This window comes from Branchiostoma floridae, chromosome 12 (assembly GCF_000003815.2).
Source record: "Branchiostoma floridae strain S238N-H82 chromosome 12, Bfl_VNyyK, whole genome shotgun sequence".
Classification (NCBI taxonomy): Eukaryota; Metazoa; Chordata; class Leptocardii; order Amphioxiformes; family Branchiostomatidae; genus Branchiostoma; species Branchiostoma floridae.
Genome location: NC_049990.1, coordinates 14,064,706 through 14,088,637, shown reverse-complemented (window position 1 = coordinate 14,088,637; position 23,932 = coordinate 14,064,706). Strand labels below are relative to the sequence as shown.

Genomic DNA, 23,932 nt, shown 5'->3' with positions numbered 1-23,932 from the left:
GCAACACTGTTTTTTCAAGCAACAATAAACTTTTTTTCCCACGTGTAAGAGTCATCTGTCTAATATATATCATGTTTTGAATACGTAAGCGGATTGTAACGTGGAACGTGCCAGATGTATACGATATAAATTTTCTAAATGATAGTTGTAACTGTCTCTAATTTCCTAAATAATTGTACTTACCCATGTGTAGAGGAGCTGAAAAAAGCTTAGAAGTGTCGGTTATGGCGTCAATAAAGACGTTATCATAGATGAAAAACGTATAAAAATGCAGACACACTGAGCTGTTTCACCACTTCCTTGCGGTGCCAAGAACGCTGTGACAGAGATGAAGCTCGTATTCCTGCTGGTTTGCGTCGGACTCGCGGCCGGTAAGTTGAATAATTCGTCATGTTGTGTTATGCACGGGACGTTATGACTTCTACTGACTTTTCCTGAACATTGTGGTATTCTGGGGCTTTTTTTTGCGTTAACCCCTGCGTAAGGGACGGGGACTGTTACTTAAATCCAAAACAAGAGAATACTAGTACTGGTGAAATACTGATGTTAATTCAGACGCCGTCATCATTGTCTATTCACAAATTATTGGTACGGAAATATGGCAAATTTGAAATATGTTTTAAACCTGACGCTAAAACTAGTCCAATTTGAACAAGAAGGGATTTTATAATGCATTTTGATGAGGCATATTTTGGGTATAACTAGTAAAAAAAAGTAAAACGACAACATATACACGTATGGCAGACTATATACCTTACTGACAGCTTAGAATTTTAGATCGGCAAAAAAAGTTGTAGAACGAAAAGGACACAAGGCACATTGGTTTACATATTTTAATTGGTTAGTAACCGGGGATAAATGTGGACATTCTAGGCTTTGTCGTTTGTTCCCTAGACAACGTGGTATTGTTTCTGCAGACATCTTAGAGTTTCAAGTTTTTGTAGATTACCGTAAATTGCAAGCAAAAATCTATAAACTACACTGGACTATCACAAAAAATATAGATAAATAGTTGACACTGTCGTCCAGGTTTGCCGGCTCCGAAGACGAAAGTCCTCCCTAATTCATACCAGGAGGGCTCTTCGCGCATCGTGGGTGGAATCGAGGCCACTGTGAACCAATGGACATCCATCGTGTCTCTCAACATCGTTGAGCGGAACCATCACTTCTGCGGGGGGACTCTCATCGCTCCCAACGTCGTCCTGTCAGCTGCCCACTGCGCCGATGCTCTGGAGTAAGGTTTTTTAATTTTTTTTTTAATCATCTATTTTTTGTTTCGCACTTAAAAAACAAAACGTACATGGTAATGAATTATGAAACATGAAAAGTGCAAGGGAGGCAAAAGGCTTTTGCTTATGAAAAGCTTTCCTATATTATCGTATTACAATTCCTATAAATTAAACAAAAAAAGAAATAAGTAAGGGTAATCAATAACAGAACCAATGGAATGAAAACATATCACACAAACCGTAACTTAGGAAATAATAAATGGAAAGGTATAGATTAAAGGTTACCAGTAGTAGGTTCATTTTCCTGTCAAATGAGTCAATCTTTAAAATGGTTCTATCATTAATAAGGTCCATTACCGTACCTTTTGGTCTGCGCAAGGTCAAAGGCCATTGGCTTTTAACTTTTCTTTTCCCGACGTTGCTTTATACACGACCAGACTTGGGTATGTTAAATGTCGGACGTATTTGGTTTGTGTCCAAACCTCTATCTTTTTATTTTGTGCGCTCGTCAACGACCTTGTAATTCAAAATAACAAGTACGTATACACAGCGATATGCACTATGGGTAAAGTTGTTTGTGGCATAACAGTGTCAGACGCGTTTTTTTTTTTTTTTTTTTAATTGACACACCTTTTACACGTTGTACAAAATGCATTTCGTGATACACGCGTACTTAGAGACATGGACCTTTTTCCTCAGCCTGATTTGATAAACTCTTTAATATATTAATCATAATCAAAATATTTTCTTCCTACGTACAGCCTTTTACAATGAATTACTATTACTTTCAGTACGAAAGTACTAGTATACATTAATAATGCCACCGCGGAAATAAGAGAATCTGCTTCGTAACAGGCAAGTTTCCCATTGTAAGCTTAAATTAAAATATATCTGGTGATTTCCGAAAGAAGACCATACCCTTTATGTTAATATTTTCAACATGCGTTTTACAAAACTTTTATACACTTTGAACCTTTACCAAAATGTAGCAATGGTGGCTACACCCCCAACCAGATCGTGGCGAAGGCCGGGAAGCACAGCCTGTCCACTGTGGAGCCCACCGAGCAGGTTCTAGGCGTGCAGGGCTGGCTTATCCACCCCAGCTACAACCCCAACACCATCGACTATGACGTCGCGCTTTTCTTCCTGAGTGACAACGCCCAGTTGAACGAAGACGTGAGTGATTACTATTGCAAAGAGCATACAATGGGCTTTTTAGACGGTACGCTTAGATTTTTGGTGTCAGGACTTCTTTTTAAGGAATTCCACTCAATGTGCTAAAATGTAAATTACAAATGTTCTGTGTAATTGAAGCAAAATGTTAAGTATTATCATTTAACGTTACAAATACAAATATCTCATATGAACGCTATAATACCGGCGTTGAACGACATTACATGCTTGCATACTGGCAAAGTTAGCATCTATGGATCATGATAACAATCATTACATAAAATTATGAGTAGGATGCATATACATTATTTTTTGAGAAAGTACTAGAAGACTAACATACATAACAAACGTTTTGTTGTAAAGAACCCAAAGCAATAACTTAAGTAGTAATGATCTTTGTTATTGTCATAACTTTGAAATAAAATGGAACTTTTGCTTGCATGAAGGTAAAAATGATATATATTTTTTCCTTTTCTAGCTTGACGTGTAGCCATTTCTAGTAAATATTGCCTAATCAACCCAATACGTTTAGTGTGTCTTTAATAGAGTTTTCAGAAATTAACTTGTCCAATTTTATCAAAAGATAAAATAATGTTTGCATAATTGCATATTCCTTACTGAAAATTTATGGGGTTGACCTGGTTGCGTATTTTAGGTGACCCTGATGCCCCTGGTTGATGCGGGACAGGAGTTTGCAGGCGACACGGAATGCTACACCGCCGGCTGGGGAGATACCCAAGGTAAGGGCATGGTTTCATCCACAGAGCCTCTCATTTATGGAACAGTCTTCCATTTGAAACCCAGCCATCCCCCACATTATCATTCTTCAAAACTAAAGCCTGGCTGTCCATCGGAGATCCATTCTTTGTTAACTAATGTCAGAACTACCGCATGCTTTGTGATTTTCCATGTGTACTTATTGTATATATATAGTTTCTAAGCTAATACTAGTGATTTTGTATTATTAATGTTAATTGCAGTGACTGTATATGTATCATGTATTTAACATTATATGTAACATTGTTCTCTCCCAGGTCTAGCCCTTGGCAATAGCATATGGCTAGTTGGGCAGCCCTGGATGTTTGTAAACAGCGAAACATATAAATAAATAATGGCGTGGCTAATTAGTCGTCGCAACACCGCTGTTGGTTGATATCTAGCATGTGTTGGGTTTTTAGTGCAGTACTAATTACCTGGTTTCATACCTGTGTGTATATTCAACCCTATTGAACCAAGCTTCTAATACTGAAGTTGAGAACAGATCCACGAATAGCCTAGATCATCTTTTGACATTTCGCATGTCTCGTTTTCTTGTACTAACCGGTTAATGTCATGTTTGTTCTCGTGGAAATGGTCATCTGAGGGTTGCACATGAAGTTGATGTTTAAAATACTAATGTACCTCTTGCCTCACAAAGGTTATAAAAGTCTGGCATCAAGCCTGCTTATTTCAATCCATTTCTGCAAAGAATGTTTATTATTTTTTTAGCTACCAAAATGCGAAAAAATATCAATCTTGTAATAAGATTATACTTTGAAAATAAGACAGTTTTTTTTTCTGTTGACAAACCATGTAAATAGAGACGGCTGACCAGGACCTGTTGCAGCAGGCTTTCATGCCCATTGTAGCCCACTCGACTTGCAACGGGTTCCTGTATTGGTGGAATATCATCACTCCCAGAATGCTATGCGCCGGCCACTGGGACGGACATCAGACTTCCTGCAATGTAAGAAATATGGCGCTTTTGAATGAATTTTTGAAAATAAATCTATATCATAGAAGTAGCATAAACCTTTGCAGAGGTTTATTTTCACTGATTCCATTATTGAAATGTTAGATTTTTTGTGCTGTTTTTATTTAAGTATATTTTATTGTTAAAGTTCATTTAACGCAATGTTGTTATTTTTTTTAATTTGTGACAATATTTTGAAATATAAGTCACTTTTCATCTTATGCTATTTTTCCAGATTTTTTAGAGGCTCTTTAAAGTTAAATTAGCACTTGTGTGATTGATTCATTGTTTTTATTGATATAGGGTGACAGTGGCGGCCCGCTTGCTTGTCCTCTGTCCAACGGTCAGTTCAAACAGGCAGGCATCGTCAGCTTTGGGGTCAACGGCTGTGTCGGCACCTTCAAACCCACCGTGTTCGCCAAGGTCGGCAATCTCCGCAGCTGGATCGATAACAACATGGCCAATGTCGGAAAGTAGTCGGCTTTGAGCGGTGTGGGTCAATCCTTCATGGTACCAAATGGCACCGTGTGAGGATGGCCATCGTTGATGTTAAAGCTCGATTCTAATCGTAACACCAAACAAACAAAAAACAAGGTCCTAACTTAACATCTGTTCGGGCCTGTAGCCATAGGGAGAGCAAACGGCAGTTAACTATTAATTGTACTTTGTCATAATGGTACAATGGTGGAATTTTCTGCAGAAAGAAAAACGGCTTCAATAAACAGATATTGATCACCAGCAACGTGTTTTGTGTCTTGACAAATTTAGAAGACTTGCATATCATAAGAGATTGATTACTGCTTTAGATATAGGTGGAGAAGGAGAGAGATGGGACAAAAGGGAAGGACAGACTGTGGTAGAATACAAAAATGTCGAGACGAAGGTAAATATAAATATCAAAATCAATGTCTTTGGAGTGAATCAACACTTTTGCACATCTATAAGCCTATCCTAATAAAAATTCAGACATCGACAACAGTTATTAACGGTTGACCGACATGTTATAGCTGTCATCGATATTACATATAAAGTCTGATGCATTGCAAAAAAAAGTAATATAACAGGGTAAACATTTCAAATCACTCACCGAACGGAAAGTTAGAGCTACCGAGTACAAATAGAAGAACAGATGTACACGTGTGGCAGATACATCGATATGTCGATGTTGGCCACCTCAACCCGAAGAAGAACATAGACATTGCAAATGAATTAATCTGACACTATTTATACAACATCGGTATATCCATAATACAGTAATCCACTGCAATTATTGTAGAATAGTTAAACGTTCCCAAAACAAAGGATGGAACACTGCTGTTGAACAGTACAGAGTGGTTCTGAAACAGCGCTAAATATGCTGTAACAACTTCGGGGTCAACATTTTCGACATGTGCCCTCGCGCCCAGCGTGGTCAGTCAGTTTCGTCAGTGACACAGAAGAAAGCAGGTGAAAGACCATGTTTTATATGCTACCTATGAAATGATATGCAAAGCAGATGAGAACAAATTTGGAATCATCCAAAAGAAAGATAATACAGAATCGGAGTTACTGCATTTGGGCGTATCTTATTGCCTTGATGTCTTGTGTTTCTCTGTACGGAACACAATAAGTGAGGGCACAGGTGTTATTTTGGATCGTTCCATTTTTTGGACAGGGGCTTTTGCCAACAGTTTATTGTTGCATGGAAAGGGCCATGTTTGAAATATGCTGTATTTGCCTGCAAATGTTACATTTTCTAGTTTAAATAATCTTTAGTACCGTCGTACGCTTGGATGTTGGTTGGCTTTGACACTTGTTTAACCACATATAACGTTATGTGCGTTAACGTTTTTAACAGTAAACTAATCGAGGTCAGCGTTTGTTACCGCCACAGCTGTGCGAGTGGGATATCGATTTTGAATGTGCGATCTTTATTTAGATAATACGACATCATTTTGAACTAGGTTTATCGTGAGATAATTTACTGACTTCTCGGTCTAAGTGGGATCTTCAGACTTTTGATACACTAACAACACCTTGCTCGCATGAGAGAAACCTAAACTTCCGTTGGCACAAAAGAAGACTAGACATTCAAGATGGCGGCGTCCCGTATATTTCTGTTTTATGTGGCCGTTGCTGTTTGTATTTCTGTGACCACGTTGACTGGCATCGTCAGTTTTACCTATGTAAGGAAGAACGTGGAAGTAAATACACAGTACAAACCTCCTATGAGACAACTACTGAAGAAACAGCCACTTCCAAAGTAAGTAATCTTTCAGATCGTACCGATCTCTATAAACTTTTAAGTACTTTCGACTACGTTAAAACACATCCAAATAGAATGACATGTCGTAGTTGTTAGAAAAAAAGATATTGATTATTCCATCTGTTGTTTGAAATTAATATACACTTGTGCGATTCTAACACGGATTTAAAGATATGACTTAGGTCTTCTATTTTGAAATCCATTCATCTAATATATGTATACTGATAATCGTGCAGTTAGTCAAGATCTTATCATCGTCTTCAACTGTCTTATAAATTCTTTTTGAAGTGCTTTTGGAGTCTGTATATTTCAGCCACATCGATACTGATATTACATGAGTTAAATTTTTACGAAACTGCTAATTGAAGGCCGGACAATTCGGCAGCATATTGTCGTACCATTGTAGAATGAGGACATTCAGGAAAACTTGTGAAAAAAAGGTTATTTTTTTAAAGGATTTGAAGAATAATTAAGAAAAAAAAAGAAAATTATATTCAGGTAACTTTAAAGTAACTTTCAATCCTCAAATAAAACTGAAGATAGAAATTTAAGCCTTCACTTCTTTTTTATTATCTTGCAAAATTTTTGTCACGTTGAAATATTAAGATCTTAAATTTTATTGAAAAATTGAACAAAATAGTTTTCTTAATCACAGAATCATATTTTTTTGTTTATAGGAGGTATCAAGGAAAATTAGATAAGGCATTTTGTCGTGATCATATCAGCACGCACACCAACAACACGGCTAGCAATTAAAGTACATAATATAAATAACTTTATTATAGCACATAGAATATATTTGATGGTGTGTATGTGTTTGTGTGTGTGAGGGGTTGGGGTGTATGGGACACCCAGGCCAAGTCAGTTTGATTATAAAGATAACATCCGCGCACGCATCGATTTTCTGCCGTTAAAAATGTTATCGACATATGTTACAATGTGAATAGGGCAAAGCAGCTGCAACAAATCAAAACATTTGTCATTGATTAGAAAAAAATATATAAAAAAATGTCATAGAATGCCAAAGAAATTTTCCAAGTGTACGAATATGTTTTGATGAATATTAAAATATTTTGTACGGTACACCCTGCTCTGTGTGTGTAGTGAATTTTGTATAACGTTCTTGAACACTTATTACTTATAAGGAAGACAAATTTTTATGTCAATTTTTTATATGGGATAATTTTTTAGGTTGCCAATTGTCATTCATATAATCAAATCCACATAGCATTAGATATGAACAAAAACAATACACCACGGACCGAAAGGACCTATAGATGGATTATCAAAAATATAAAGATCTAAGACCAAAGCTCAAAAACTATATTTATATTCTTAATGAAAACAAGGAGAAAAGCTAATACTTTCTTGTCTTTATAGCTCTTATAGGTTGAATGACCAGGTCAAAGATAGCCGGTGCGACTGCTCTAAAAAGGCCATAGTCTTCGCCAACGCTATTCCGAAGGAGGAAAAAGAGGATGTGCTGCAGAGCAAGAAACAGGAACTACTGAAATACAGACAGAGGTAAGTCTTCAGCCGATTACTTAAGACTAGCGATCGTCATTCTGCATGATTTGATGACGATGTTATATATATTAACAGCCAGAAAGTATACGTGAAGTCAACATTTTCGGTGACCATTCACCTTCCTGTGGGCAATTCTCACTGGTTATGTAACTTTACATGCATTGCAATAACCACCCTTCACGCAGCCGCAGTATGTAGCCTATTGTAGACTTTTAGCAGTTATTTTCATGGAAATTAAAGAGCAATTTCATACTGATGAGGCCTTTAAGTGTGCAGACGTTCAGGTTTGGCAAAAAAAAAGGTTTTGGTCCTTTTTGTGCAGACCGCTTTGTTGAAGTGGTTAGTCACTGAGATGTCGTCATCAGAACCAAAATGAGAGCTTGAGAGAGTGGCTTGCATATATCTTTTAAATGACATAGACAATGTCTCTTATAGACCACCCTCACACTCAGGGTTGACATCGCGGCAAAGCCTAACGATATCACCCCTGACAATTCAGCCAGGATATTTGGGTATTTGGGGCGCCCTGCTTATGAATATTAATGAGCTTGCCTGATTTGTCGCGGGCCAATCAGCGACCGGATTGCAAGTTGCGAACAAACAGCGTACGGCGCGGCGTGTACAAAGATCTGTTTATCTTTGCGTGATGGTAATGTTGTTTTTTTTTTTCGTATGCTAGGTCGGTATACGGTGATGCCGTCGTTACTCTATACCCACAGAACCGACAAATGTTAAATTTGGTACCTGATAAAGACGTCTGGACGCTGAAAGAACGTTACGCCGGTACTGTTATCTTGCTCTTGAATATTAATGAGTCGCCTTATATGGCGCCTTTCCGAGCTTTCGACAACAAAAAGCCAGTTGGTTAGAAGCCACGCCCCAAATACCCAAATACCCTGGCTGAATTGTCAGGGGTGATATCGTTAGGCTTTGCCGCGATGTCAACCCTGAGTGTGAGGGTGTTATAGACATAACTATAGATATCTCACCCAGACCTGTTTGCATACGGTCTGTAGATTGCGCTCGACATGTATTTGACTGCAAAATTGAATGGCAGATTCAAAGTCCAGATGTGGTTAGACAAATGGTTGCTAAGAAATTGTTGAGTTCGAGCATGTGGACATGTCGACTAAGTACCACACGACTCCTAATATAAGATTTCCGTACTTCAAAGAGATTACACACTAACATATAAACATTAAAACATAACTGTCTTCTAAGGCTTATTGGACAACGCACTGTAAACATTACAACCTTTCTAATAATCTATAGCAAGCGATATGTTACTCTTTTGTCTTGTATTGCCCTGAGCCATATAATATAAATTAGATTGAATATGACCTTTTCTTACGTAAAATGTGCTTTTCACTCGTTCAAATTAGTATTATTAACCCTCATCTGACCGTTACATTTTAACGACAAATCGTTGTACATTTTATCATTACCATCTATATAAGATACAGTGTTTGTCATAAAAGAAACAAAGACTCAATTTTCAATTGTCCTTGTTAGCCTAGTAGTACGTTTTCCTACCTTGATGTATTGCACAATCCCACTCATACGAGGGGTGATCAAAAAGTTCTCGGCCTCACCCAGAAATAATAAGCACAACTCAGATTTCGAAGCAAAGATGTCATGTCTTATATGAATGTGTACCAAAATTCAAATTATTGTGATCATTACTTTGCAGACGACACCCAGTAACGTTAGGTAAGGGAGAAGAAAAAAACGTACATATATACAATTGAGCTGCAAACTAAGATGTGCGCGACAACTTGGCGCTGCTTAAAGTCAGACACCCAATTCTTTTTGCTTGAAATAGGAAGAGAATCAATAAGATCATTTTGATAATGGCTTTTGTTAATGACAAAGAATTTACCGCATGAGGAGCTTGACCCACAAATGTCTGATCAAAATTCACCCTTGTCTTTTTTTGCCACTTACCTTCTGGTTTTCAAGAAACGAATGCCTGGAAAAAAATGACTATAATGATTTGAAATTTGGAGAATATTGATAAAAGGCTTCATACTATGAAGCTGTGCCTCAAAATTTGAATTGTGCTTATTGTTTTCGGGTGAGGCCAAAAATTTATTGATCATCCCTCGTACATCACAGGTGCAGCTGAACACGTCATATTACGGTGTGCTTGACGTCACAGAGACAATATCCGGGGTACAGCTGGACGGAAGGCGTACGACGTGCCTGATTATGCGCAGTAATTCTCTCGTCCTGCTGAACCGCCAGCTGCAGGCCGTGGTGTATGTGAACACCGTGTACGACATAGATGCCACAGACTTAGGTTTGTTATTGTACTGCTTTTGTTCTTGTGTGTAAAAAGGTGGTTTGAAGACGGCTAAGATGTGGATGAACATAAATTTCTAAATGCCTGGGAAAACATTCAGAAACAGAAAAATCCAAATCATGACGGTAGATAATACATAAAGAAAATGATGACATACAATTATAGAAAGCAGCTGTGTTTTTTTTTTCTCTTAGAGAATAATAACAATTAGTCCCTCTCCAGTATAGGTGCCACGGTTAGCCTAGCCACGGCACCAGGGCTAAATTAGAATATTACAAAACTGTGATAAAGTAAAAATGCACTTTAATATGATCAATACCTAAAGAAAAAAGAAACGATTACAGTACAGTGGAAGTTTGTAGAATACACTACGAATTCCTAGGAATAGAAAAGGATTTTAATTCTGACGTCATTCCGGGTCTTTCTTGCTGTCGTGTGAAGGGGCCTTAAAGCTCCAAATTAAGCAATTATGGTCGTATTAAGATCACCTGAATCAGCGTCGAATTTTGGTTGCTCCAGTCTCTGGCTGCGACGAGGATGTAGTCGACCCACCCGATAACAATTACAATTATTTGAGACTTCATCAAGACTTGCAATGATGATGATGATAAGACTTGCAATATTTTAGATTTTATGTTAGAATTCAGAATAATTTGTTCTGTTGTTGTGCACCCGTGTCATGATTATTTATTCTTTTTTTTCACTCAGTGTACTTTAGTTACCAGGATTATCAGGCGATATTTCCTATCCGTATTCGGGTCAGGAAGTCTCCACGCCTCTACTATCCAGGAAAAGGTTTTCCATTTTGACTAATATTTTTATGTTCAAAAAGTTATCTATTGTTTGTAGGTTTGTGTTCTGTATGTCATAGTAAGGTAAGCACACCACAACGTGACATTGCATATTATGGTGTAGCTTGTCCAAAATCGCACAAAATTCCCAAAATCAGTAATTTGAAAACAATGCAAACGTCTTTTTATAAGGAATTTGTAAAGTATAAAAGACAGGTTAGTATTGTTACTATGGTATACAAAATATTTGAAGGCTATACCTGACTGTTTTCCCTCTTAGATAACGACATCAACAATAAAGTGACAATCATCACTAAGACTTTTCTGAGATACCCGTCCGTAAAGGCTCTCATCAACAGTACCCGGATGTTTTACCCGAAGATCCGGATAGTCATAGCAGACGACAGCCGCCCTGTGGAAGATCTGCAGGCGGAAAACACGGATCATTACGTCATGCCGTTTGGAGCGGTAAGCCAGACTGTTTAGTTTGCAAATTCTTGGCCACGCCTTATACATGTATGCAATGCCAAAAACTGACATCTTCCCAGTTAGAGAATCTGAGTCTGACTCAATAGATGTATTTTACAGTTACTTCGAAAAAATTGTACATGTATGAAAGCTTTAAATGGCTTTCAACCCCCATGATAATAATTTTAATATCTGTTTTCAAACATCACTTTTTGCAGGGTTGGTTCGGTGGCAGGAATCTTGCCTTGTCACAAGTAACCACTCCGTACTTCTTGTGGGTGGACGACGACTATGTGTTTATCAACGAGACAAAGTTAGAGAATTTTGTTGATGTTCTCGACAACACCAATCTGGATTTGGTAAGTTTATTTGTCGACAGGGGTCTTATAGCACCAGGCACGTGTGCAAGAGAATCCAAGGAGTTTTTACATTCAACAAAAGCAAACTTTAGTCCAAAGATCTCATGTAATGACGTTAACAAAAAGACTTCGCAAACATGGATTCGATGAGCCAGACCAAATTTAAAATGCAATTTCTTAGCTTTAGTAAATATTAAAGTAGGTACAGCTGGCTATGAAAACAGGCAACAATCAGAAATTATTGAGTTCTTGTAGATAATTTGTCTGTATTATTTTTGTATAGATAATTAATTATGTCTGATTTTTGTATAAAATTCCTACCGAGAATCATGTTCCATATGTAATGCACGGTACTACGTTCCATTCTAGCATTCTTCGTTTTGAGTTATTGAAACTGAAATGAACAAAAATGTTTTAAAATCATTGAAGTTTACTTTTAAAAAGTTAATATGTTATTGTTTTTTTTGTTTTAATTTATTTTCCAAAAAATATTATGTTAATGTAATTCAATTTGCTGTAATAAACATACTGTACAACTCTTGCAAATTGTTAATCTCTCTGCCATTCTGATTTCGACCATGGTGTAGGTATCTGGTAGGGTCGGTAACAAGCAGCTCATGTACTCCAAACTGTCCATCCTACCTGGAGACGAACATGGCGACTGTCTGTTCCAAGGCAGTGGACACTACCGCAGTGTTCCCGGCTACCCTCACTGTTATCTGACCCCGAAGGTTACCAATTTCTTCATGGGAAGAACGGACGCAGTCCGCGCGGTGGGCTTTGATCCTACCTACTCTCGCTATGGACACACAGGTGAGGGGTATGCTTTTATTAAAAGTTTACGGAGCTGAATAAACTCTACATAAACCTCTTGTGCGGAGATACAAAGATGTCGGCCTCCTGACCACAAAAAACAAGATAGTCTCCTCTCTCGAAAACAGGAAGCTATACCCCCATGTACACGTTCTGGATAGGCACCATTGCTTATCCAGGATGCGTCCTGTTAGAGCCGTGCTCTGGATATCCAGGACGCGTTCTCCCACTCGGGCCGTGTTCTGGATACTGCCGACATCTGGATATAACAGGGGCTACCTGAATGAAAAATGACTGTAGGCGATATACACATTTATTTTCATCTTATCTTTATTCAGAAAAGTATAATTTTGCGTATATTAGTACCCTTGTCGTGGAAATTTGTGATTTCAATGCCTTGCATAATCCTCTATTTTTTTCCTTTCACTTTCTTAAAGATGGCAATAGTCTGCAAATTATAGCACGAGAAGATTAACTGTAATTTTTTTGTATTTGTGTTTTTTGTACCAACTATCTCACCCTGCTGGTATTTGGAAGAAAGACTGTACGTTCAAAGTCGCGGAAGCCATTCATAAACTGCGTGTTTTCTCATTGAAAATATTCTATGAAAAAGAGACGCATTGGCCTATTCGTGAAAACTATTGCATCATCTAATAATGCAGAATAGTTTATGTGAAATATAAAGGCAGTAAATTTACCATGAACTTATATGTTTCTGCAATATGTTGCAGAGTTCTTTGTGGATGCTATGGGAAGACTACGAATTGCAGCGTGTGAGGGAGTGCGTATAGACCACATACAGACTCGAAACAAGGACTTCAACAAGTTCCGCTCAGGAGGAAGTGTAGCAGGAAACTACCGGGATATCATCATGAAGCGGCAGTATTTTAAAGATAACTTACACTGTTGGATTAAAACATAGACGACATCGTATAAACATGACATAAAGTTCAATGTAAGTATTTGTGTAACAGCTAGTACTGTGCACACTTTATTTGTGAAAAAGTTGAATAAGTCATATCGTTGGGAAACAATAATTGTGTCAAAAAAAGACAGGGTAGGATTCAGTTTCTCAGTTATAAGATATATTAGTTGTCAGGAAAAAGGTCAATGTTCCCATTACTGCTGCTTGTATAACACCCTTTAGTCAGATGCTTGTGGTGGTTACCAGGCCTTAGGATAATATGGATATTCAAGAAGTATCGATCAGTAAATCATGCACATCGATAAACTCAAAAGCCCCTCAGGGATATAGAATCGTCATGACGTGCCAAAAACCTTTCGCTTATCGGAAGTGACACCTATTTGATATTGTCTTTGCCTCTGTGGAGGTTACAAAAAAAAAAAAAACGACAAAGGATTGCACTGGCGGTCTAAAAGTTAAAGAGCCAAGAAAGTTATGAAGAAAAACTAAACGTTGCTACTATGTAAACATTATGATAGTAGTACTAATAAATATCTCTCACGGGGATGCCCTAACATCGGCTCCCGGTCCATCCGCCTTGCCGTGGTGTGAGAGCCCGAATGCACCAATCTCCTAGTCCCGGGGTAGGTGCCACATTCCTACTCTGTAACCTCGAATGAGGGGGTGGAGCTTGGGTAGTCGCCAAAGGATGGACCAAGAGAAACCCTTGGGTCAATCACCCATAGGTGGATAGCAGCTATGCTGCACGCGATTACGAAAACCTCAGTGAGAAAGTCTCAACCTGCTAGAGGATCAACTCAAGGCGGGAAGAGGCGTGTTAATAGTTTTGAAGACACCTCTGGAGGAGGACAGCCTATGACGTCTAACCGACCGAAGCTTTTGTCCCCCAAATACCGCACTAACATTGCAACCTGGAATGTTAGAACTCTCTACCAAGCCGGAAGAGTTCATCAAGTAGCAGCTGAAATGAAGCGTCTTAAAATAGGAATAGCTGGGTTAAGTGAAACAAGATGGCTGGGAAGCGGCAAGACTACCCTACAGAGCGGAGAAACCATTATATACTCTGGGCACCCAGAAGACTATCCAACACATGTAAGAGGAGTAGGAACCATTATGTCTAAGGAAAGTTCACGGAGTCTGATGGAATGGGAACCGGTCTCAGAGAGAATAATCACTGCTAGGTTCACGTCTCGATGCCAGGACACAACTATCATACAAGCATATGCTCCCACAAATGATGCAAGTGAAGCGGATAAGGAACTGTTCTACGAACAGCTGCAAGCCACCATGGCAAAGCGTAAGAAGAGGGACATCACTATTCTCATGGGGGACATGAATGCCAAAGTGGGATCAGCAAACAGTGGTAATGAGGGTGTGATGGGGAAGCACGGAGTTGGGACCATGAACCACAATGGAGAGCTCTTTGTCGACTTCTGCTCTGTGAACGACATGGTTATAGGAGGCACCTTGTTCCCACATAAGGAGAGCCATAAAGTGACCTGGAGATCACCTGATGGATCCTACGAGAACCAAATAGACCACATTGCAATTTCTAGAAGGTGGCGCGGAACCCTACAAGACTGCAGAATAAAGAGGAGTGCAGATGTTGGCTCGGACCACCATCTACTTATGGCTGCCTGCAGGGTACGTCTCGCCGCTTGCAGAAAGAAAGTTCAGAAGACTACTAAGTACAATGTGGAGAGGCTAAAAAACCCGGATATAAAACAGCAGTTTGTACTCACCTTGGCCAACCGCTTCGATGTTCTACGTTACAATTCGGATAATGAGGAAGAGTTAGATGATGATGAAATAGAAACCGAATGGTCGACCATCAAAGAAGCGTACACAAGCACATGTGAAGAGGTTCTGGGAAAGGTAAAGCGGGAGAGGAAGGAATGGATGAGCGAGGGCACATGGGAGACAGTGGAGGAAAGACGCAAACTGAAAGCAAACATCGAGAACTGCAGAACCAGGAACCAGAAGGCAAATGCCATGAAGCAGTACAACTCAGCTGACAGGAAAGTAAAGAAAAGTTGCAGGAGAGATAAAAGGAAGTGGATCTCAGACAAGGCTGCCGAGGCAGAAGAGGCCGCGTCAAAGCAGGATATGAAAACCCTCTATAGAATCACCAAAACACTGAGTGGGAAAAGAAGACAAATAAACAAGCCAGTACAAGACAAGAATGGTAAACTGCTTGCAACAAAGGAGCAACAAATGGAACGCTGGAGAGACCACTTTAAAGAAATTCTCAATCGCACACCTCCACCGAATCACCCGGAAATTGAGCCCACAATAGAATTGCTCGATATTCGCACTGGCCCACCAAGCAAGATAGAGATCCGCAAGGCCATCTCTTCACTCAAGAACGGGAAAGCCGCAGGACCCTCCAGAGGCCTGGAAAGAGGCAGGTAACCTTTCTGTTGAAGCTCTGCATCCACTACTCAGCAGAATATGGCTAGAAGAGAGGACACCCACAGACTGGAAGAGAGGTACTATTATAAAGCTGCCAAAGAAAGGTGACTTGACACAATGTAAAAACTGGCGTGGCATCATGCTTCTCTCAGTTGCCAGCAAGCTACTCTGCAGGATCATCCTCAATAGAACAGCAAACGCAATGGAGACCAAACTAAGAGATAATCAAGCAGGCTTCCGAGCAAATAGATCTTGTAGCGACCAGATCGCAACCCTAAGAGTCATAGTGGAGCAATCAACAGAATTCAATTCACAACTGTATGCTGTTTTTGTGGACTATGAAAAAGCGTTTGATTCACTCGACAGGACATCACTATGGAACATCCTTGCCCACTATGGAATCCCCCCAAAGATCATCAACATGATCAAAGTCTTCTACAACAACTTCCAAGCACAAGTATCCCACGAAGGAGATTTGACAGAGCCCTTCAACATGACCACCGGAGTGCGACAGGGGTGCCTCTTGAGCCCGCTGCTATTTATAACTGCACTGGACTGGGTGATGAGGGAAACTACCAAAGATGCCAGGACAGGAATTCAGTGGACATTGACGGACATGTTAGATGACTTAGACTTCGCGGACGACCTTGCTCTTCTGTGCCATACCATCAGCCAGATGAGAGAGAAGACCCAGAGGTTAGAACACAAGTCAGGCCAAGTGGGACTCATCATCAACGCAGGAAAAACTAAAGAGATGAGGGTGAAAACAGTGGGGAACGCCAAACCTGTGTGCTGCAGAGGAATAGAGCTGGAGACAGTGAAGGATTTCACATACCTGGGGAGTGTCATCAGCAGTGACGGAGGTGCGACCAAGGACATTGAAGCCCGCACAGGGAAGGGAAAGGCTGCCTTTGTCCAACTAAGACCAGTTTGGAGGGCCAGGAACATCTCCCTCAGAACAAAGCTACGTATCTTTGAATCCAATGTCAAGTCCATCCTACTATATGGCTGTGAAACCTGGGGCCTAACACAAGCCAACATTAAGAAACTCCAAACCTTCATCAATGTAAGACTCCGCTACATCCTTGGCATTTGGTGGCCAAATAAGATCAGCAACCATGACCTCCTGGAGAGAACTGGCCAGGAACCTGTGGAGGTCACCATAAGGCGCAGGAAATGGAGGTGGATTGGACACACACTAAGAAAACCCCCACCATCCATTACGAGGGCAGTCCTAGAATGGAACCCCCAAGGCAAAAGACGAAGAGGAAGACCTAGGCTGTCGTGGAGGCGAGGAGTCATGAAGGACCTACAACATGCAAAAACCTCGTGGCAGGAGGCTAAGACAACCGCCAAAGACCGAGGAAGGTGGAGGCATCTCACCGAGGCCCTGTGCTCCAGAAGGGGCAAAGAGGATTAAGTAAGTAACTAATAAATATATTTCCCGCAATTGTATCTACCTTGTGTGTGCGTGTGTGTGCGTGAGAGAGTTTTTTTTCTCTCAACTTATACCTGCATATTATATCTAGTCTCGTTGACTGTGTAAATTAGGCTATAAGTAGCATAAACTATTGAGTTGAGTTTATTGAGATACCCTTTAGCTCAGATTGAGCTCGTCTTCCAGGGCTCATACGAATAAAAAGGCGTATAATATTTACAAATACATAAACAGATACAAAAATAACTTTCACCCGAAACAGATCAGATTATTCAGAAAGATTGTCTTTTTTACAAAATATTACATATTGTGTGTGTGTCACAGTTTAATCTCAAACAGACATAGGCCCGGTTACTTCCTGATGCAGGTCATTCAACACCCAGCAGTCAGAATTCCTTTGTCTCACCAGATGTTTCCGACAAATTAAATGCTCACCATATGTTACACAGAAAGGGTGGATAACGCACAGACTTCATCTCCATTTTTCTGTCCTTATTTTATTAGAATGGACACTTTAGAATATATTTCATTTGTATTTCTATATGTTTGTCTTAGACACATTATCATTAACATCCGTCTATTCTTTGTTTAGACATTCTCCTTGACAAATATTTACCACAAAACGGACTCTACAATTCTGGAAAAAGTTGCTAGGGACTAAAACCTAAACCAGTTATTCCTAGTCAGACGCTATCAACATCAACAAAAAATACGACAACAGCATGCCCATGACAAGAGATACAAAAACATCAAATATATTATTTTAATTTTTTCTAAAAAAAAAGGTGGGCGGAATGTTGCTTTTAGCCTAAGTATTATCCTCATGGGCACTAGGAATGAATTTGGCGTATGTTGACAAAGCTTCAATCACGCTTATGTCACACATCACTGCGCAAATGATTTCATTTGTTTTTTAGACCAAAAAAATGCATTTTTGGCTCATGTGCCTGTGTATTAAAATAGATAAACATCAATTGGTTTTGTCATGTTTGCATTAATTCATTGGAAGAGGGGCGAATCCTCAAACAATGGAAAGCTGCAATTATTTTACCAATCACAAAGAAATAAAGTCCCAGTATCATAAGAGCATCTACTACCAACATCACTCACTTCTGTTTTCAGAAAATGTTTCGATCATTCGTATCGAAATTGATTTTCAAAGACATTGACAAAATTCTTGGCCCAAATCAATATGGCAGTAGACAATGGCGTTCATCCTGTTGAAAGACAGACAGACACAAACACATGCGCTACTGTCAATATAACCCCCATTAATATGTCATGCAGTTAAGGAAATAAAATTCTGTATGTACACTGAGGACAGGCCGACTGGACTAACAATTTCCAAGCAGGTGCTATATATGTCTAAATGTTAAAACATATGCTTGAAAACTATTGCTAATTGATAACAATATATGAATACACGAATTATCGGGTAGCTGACCCTTTATGACATTGTAAAATCCTATCGTTTGTACGTTTTGAGGATACAGGTGCCAAGTCACGTCCTGTACAGAACGTATTTTGACCCTATTTCTTGCCGTAGGTGGAAAATGTCTTTTTTTTATCTATTCGAAAGTTGTATTGATCTTTTGTTTGCTGAAAAACAGTAGTACTAAAAAAAAGTTAAACTTAATTGGCCTTTGTTTAGAACAGTTGCGAACGTGCGGTTTAATCATTTAAATATTAATCGGTGTAAAGACTAACTATATTGTAAATCGTTAATCAGTGAATAAACCATACAAGTTTGAGTTTATTTCAATCTTCAGTTCAGTTCATCCTCGGAGAGGTGACACCATTGCATCCACATGTCCCTCCAATCTTCAGTATATTATTTTAATCTCCCGTTATGCCTCGTTCAGCAATCTTAGTTAAAGAGTCTTCAACTTAATTTATCAAAGTTGCAATATGATTGTGTTTTGCTGTTAACGTTAACCTAAACCTCTGGATTCGAATCCAGACCTGAACGCAAACGTGGGTTTAGGTACGCATCCCTACTTCTGAGGTATCTGGTTACCACTGTTCCCGTCGATGGGCAGGGAAATAACACTTATGGTATTAAACCTGTTACAATGTGAATATGTACTAAAAATTGGAATCTGTGACAGAATGTATTCTAAATTTGCCAATGGACACTTGATATTAGTGCCTAAAGTGACAAAATATTTTCATGATAATATGTCAAACCCAGTCGCAACCGAGCAGGCCCAATCCCTGTACTTTGGTGAGGGCAGGATATTACTAGCGTGATCATGTTATCAGCGTTCCCGTGTGCGGGAAGAGGGGTCAGCGTACTACAACAGTAAACAAATTCAATTGCTGCCATGCCGGTCTTAGATTAGAATGCACTAAATTTCTTTTGACTGGCTACCGGTTGTGCCCTATTATAACTGTCCAATATTTGTGCCCCGTGTATATTGACGTTAATCTTATAAGATTGTTTACAGGCTTAATCATCTACATCTCCAGTACTGTTGTAAATCGTATTCGATTACATTTCAATGGTTAGATGCTCTCAAGTAAATCCCGGGTTCCTGTTGTTTTGGTTTTTTAAGCCAGTGAAGACTATCAAGTTTTGCTCTCGTTGTTAGCCGCATTAGCCTAATTAATAATTCTGTAGTTACTTTTATTAATATGTCCAAAATATTCATTACTTCGAAATGACCGCAATTCTGAAATTATACTTTGCGTGCGTACTTACTTAGGCCTATAAGTGTAAAAACTCATTCGGTAAGTTTCAGCCCTTGCTCGCGGGTGTTACGGTTCGGTCAAAGCGGGAATTTTAGGAACCCGATAATACCAGCAGCAGTCTGAGCGTATCTTTTTTTTTCAAATTCGGGCTCAAAACTTCTTATGTCTAGCCAAATTCGCACCAGGGTCTCAAATGTGTGTCGAATGGGTTATGAATTAACTAATTATTATTGGGTCACAAGAGTTTTCAACACCAACCTTTTTTCCAACAGTTTTGACTTTTATTCGTCTCTCAAATAAAACAATTGCCTTGTGTAGTTTGACAGTTTTCATACGAACTGTCCACAACGGTGGCACAACATATTATGTACTGACTAGATTTATGTAAGCCACTGTATATTGTTCTGAAAACTTTCTTTTTTCTAACTCTTTCTGAATTTTATTCATATATGAACAGAGATATTACTGGCCATCAATTTCGTAATGAATGCGAAATTATACAATATTGATTTAAGTATTGAAGCTTATGTCGCTGTAGAACAACCAATTCAAAAAAATTATTACCATGGTCTACTATTACTTGTCACATGTCTGTAAGTATCTGAATGTTTGTGGTAAGTTATCAATAGGCAGAAGATCAGGAGTTTCTTACAAATCTAAAGCCAGATTACATAACGACTCAAAGTCCCATGCAATTTCTTTACCCCTCTCGGACTCCCCTTTCACCCATTGCCAACCTCTTTACCACAATCCAGCCTTCGTCTCGCTTGAACCATCATCTGCAACAACGTTCTACTGATTTTGAATTATCTATATACTGACTTCATTCAGAGGGATGTTAAACATCACTAGAGCAATAAAAAAAATGCTTAAGGTATTTTACATACTAATATTTGATGTTCCCTATTATATTTTCTGGGAAGTTCCAATACTGTATGGCGATTCGCGGCAGGCGTTGGATCGGAATCACCAACACCCTGTTATACTACTCACTTTCCGAACCTAGCAGGAATGGTCATGCCGTAGTGCTGTACAATGTAAAGAAGACGCATTTTTATTATACAATTAACGTTATGCATCTGACATTATCTGACAATTATATCATAACAAGCAGTTGAAAACAAACTATACCAATCTGTTGTGTTTAACGGTTTTTATCCAATTGTCGTCATAAGTACCGATTATCTATAGATATGCATTTTTTTTCGGAGGAAACACCCAAACAGTTAACGTTAGGTCCAAACAAACTTAACCCTTCGAGCCCGATCAGCCACCCCTGGTGACTTCCTGTGTTGAGCCCGATCAGCCACCCCTACTGACTCCCCCACTAACTCATTTGCAAGGCTATCGGCATTCCTCGGTATTCCCCGGGTGGAATCGGGAAACAGCCTCGTTTTCATGTGCAGGGGATTCCCCTTTGATGGGGGAGGGTTGAAGCTGTAGTTTCGGAGTTTTTGCCTTGTTTTTTTTGCTCAAAATCACAATTTATTGATTGCCAATTATGCTGAAGAACGTAGAAGGGGCTGTGGCACCACTGAGGAAGAGATTGACGATGTTTCTACCACTGGAAGTTGATAAAAACTTCGGCATTTTGCCGGTCATTTGCCGGTCCTGTACCATGTGGTAGTATTTACAAGCCTTTGTTTGGTTTCTTTGCCGTGAAAAAGGAGTAGGTGGGTGTTTTTGGTGTTTATTATAAAGGAGTGAGGGCCATGAGTTTCTGAAATTGTTTTCAAATTATTGATCCAGCCAAATTTCTGCTTTGTATTTGTTTTTATTCACTTATGGGGGAGGGCAGCATGTTCAGACATGTATTTACACTTTGAGATAGCAATGTCTGTTTTGGTTTTCCTCCAACTCATAATTTTGGTGAAATTTTCCTGGTCAAATATTAGGGGAACACTGATAAGGCCCATCTTTTTACAACTGGTCAAGGCTTTCGGTACTATCTTTGCTAGCAAGAATAAAACAGTTACAGTAACTTACATACATTGTTTGATGTTTTTATTGTTTTACGTCACTCTCGTCCAAGTTTCGCGCGAAAACAAGCGATGTATGAAAACTCACTCTCTTTGCCGAAATCAGCCTGTTTATGGATCCCATTGTACTTTGTACAAGTACCCTCCTCCAATCTTGACTTGGTTTCTTCGAACTCCTTAAAAGACTTGAAGATCTCGGCAGTTCTGCTGGTAGCGGTTGTCGTCTGCTCGGAACAGACCGCACCAGCCATGTTGGTCGTGACAAAGGTCACGTAACCGTCGTTCCCAGCGTGTGCAGGCCCACTCCGCATCCTGGGTACGACGGTCAGACGTCATTTCCGTTTCTACCCAGTACATACGCTAGAGCACTATTAAATAGTCGTGACCGTGACTATGACGTCAGTGTCGTCCGTTGTGACATTGAGTGCCCTGGACTTTGCGGCATGGAGTGAATGCAGCATCAGACGGGTGTCGGCTTCTTCTTGTGTTGACCCAAGCTCATATTACTTTCACCTTTCTGGGGGATAACTAATAACATATTTCTTCACACGTTACAGACAGTGTCTTCCCTGATAGCTTCTCTGTATACTTGTCACTCCTCCATTCGCTTGCAACAAATGCTAGCAGGGCCCGTATGCTCTTGGAATTTCTTAGGAACTTCCTTCATTGTCTTACCTGATGGTCTGGGCGAATATATAGAAACTCATCTCAACTTCTGCATTCTTGTTTGACGTTCTTCATTGAAGACAGAAGTACAGATATAAAGGTTGATTTTACAGCAATGATAATGACAAACTTGGAATAATCCTGCTCTATTATCCATCAGCATTCGATTACAAGGCCATGCATGTTTATATATCCAACAGAAACAGTCGATTACATTTTTTCTAAAACTAGAAAGGCTGACTTGATGAAGAAGAATTTATACAAATTCACAATTCTACGTCTGTTCTGCTGAAATATAGTGACAGTGTGCAAATTAAAAGAAGCTGAAACGGCATATACATACATTGTTCTAAAAAGTGGTAATACATACACAGTAAATACTTTCACTATTCTAAAAAGTAATACTTCTCCTCCCCTTTCCGCGTGCCCCACTGCGTCCACGTCTTCTGCAGAAGAAAGTAAAACACAACATTTACTTGTCAGTGGATATACAAAAAAAGTGAAATAGTAGCTTGATTAATGTGCTTTCTTCTGAGATAAACATTACATTTTCAAAGACTTGTAGCAAAAGTTGCAAAGAACAATCATGCCTGCAATTTGGAACGGATGAATGAAAACAAGGACAGAAAAAAAATTCAATGAAATGGTCCCGTTTAGGATAGCCACTTCCACCACAGCCCAAGGATGTGCTGCAAAGCAAGGAAGAAGAAACATCAGCGAAAGAACGGTAATTTTTTTAAATTTCTACCTGATGGATTAATAGTTGACAATGGAAGTTAACCAAATCAGGTTTCAATGACTTGTGAAAATATCAGGCGTGTCATGGTAGACAAAGCATAAAACGTTTATTTATTTATTGTATTTAAATTGATGGTATCATGAATAAATACTAACTTCAAGTTCGGATCAGCGGGTGGCTTATTGTAGTTCAAGGTTAACGTTAGGAACATCAATATAGTCACAAATATTCGCTGCCTCATGGGCGATCGGACTATTACAAAAATCGAATCCTCTTTCATCTTGAAGAATAATAAGATAGTCTTTACATTTTTTTAACGCGAGCACAAGGTCTGATTGGTTTTTACTTTTTTACTGCAACTGACACTCTGGCTGTAGCCACTCGGAGTTTGACACTGGTTGCTGTCATTCGAAATTTACATGTACATTGGTTGCTTTCACTCG

General features: G+C 39.3%; 4 protein-coding genes across 4 annotated transcripts; all 4 read left to right on the top strand.

Moving 5' to 3' along the window:
• Positions 1 to 231: 231 nt before the first annotated feature.
• Positions 232 to 4,872, top strand: LOC118428236 (chymotrypsin-like elastase family member 1). The gene is made up of 6 exons (XM_035838243.1): positions 232 to 371; positions 1,030 to 1,234; positions 2,219 to 2,405; positions 3,058 to 3,142; positions 3,983 to 4,128; positions 4,438 to 4,872. The coding sequence occupies exons 1-6, from the start codon at positions 329 to 331 to the stop codon at positions 4,609 to 4,611; spliced, it is 840 nt and encodes a 279-aa protein (XP_035694136.1). The 5' UTR covers positions 232 to 328; the 3' UTR covers positions 4,612 to 4,872.
• A 1,276-nt stretch (positions 4,873 to 6,148) lies between these two features.
• Positions 6,149 to 7,911, top strand: LOC118426831. Its single transcript, XM_035836378.1, has 2 exons — positions 6,149 to 6,376; positions 7,760 to 7,911. The coding sequence occupies exons 1-2, from the start codon at positions 6,210 to 6,212 to the stop codon at positions 7,905 to 7,907; spliced, it is 315 nt and encodes a 104-aa protein (XP_035692271.1). The 5' UTR covers positions 6,149 to 6,209; the 3' UTR covers positions 7,908 to 7,911.
• A 2,115-nt stretch (positions 7,912 to 10,026) lies between these two features.
• On the top strand, positions 10,027 to 14,092 carry LOC118427545 (beta-1,4 N-acetylgalactosaminyltransferase 1-like). Its single transcript, XM_035837382.1, has 6 exons — positions 10,027 to 10,205; positions 10,917 to 11,003; positions 11,280 to 11,467; positions 11,686 to 11,826; positions 12,414 to 12,639; positions 13,371 to 14,092. The coding sequence occupies exons 1-6, from the start codon at positions 10,115 to 10,117 to the stop codon at positions 13,559 to 13,561; spliced, it is 924 nt and encodes a 307-aa protein (XP_035693275.1). The 5' UTR covers positions 10,027 to 10,114; the 3' UTR covers positions 13,562 to 14,092.
• Positions 14,093 to 14,677: 585 nt separating this feature from the next.
• LOC118427015 (craniofacial development protein 2-like) lies at positions 14,678 to 15,976 on the top strand. The gene has a single exon (XM_035836652.1). It carries the CDS (start codon positions 14,678 to 14,680, stop codon positions 15,974 to 15,976), a length of 1,299 nt encoding a protein of 432 aa, XP_035692545.1.
• The last annotated feature ends 7,956 nt before the right edge of the window (positions 15,977 to 23,932 follow it).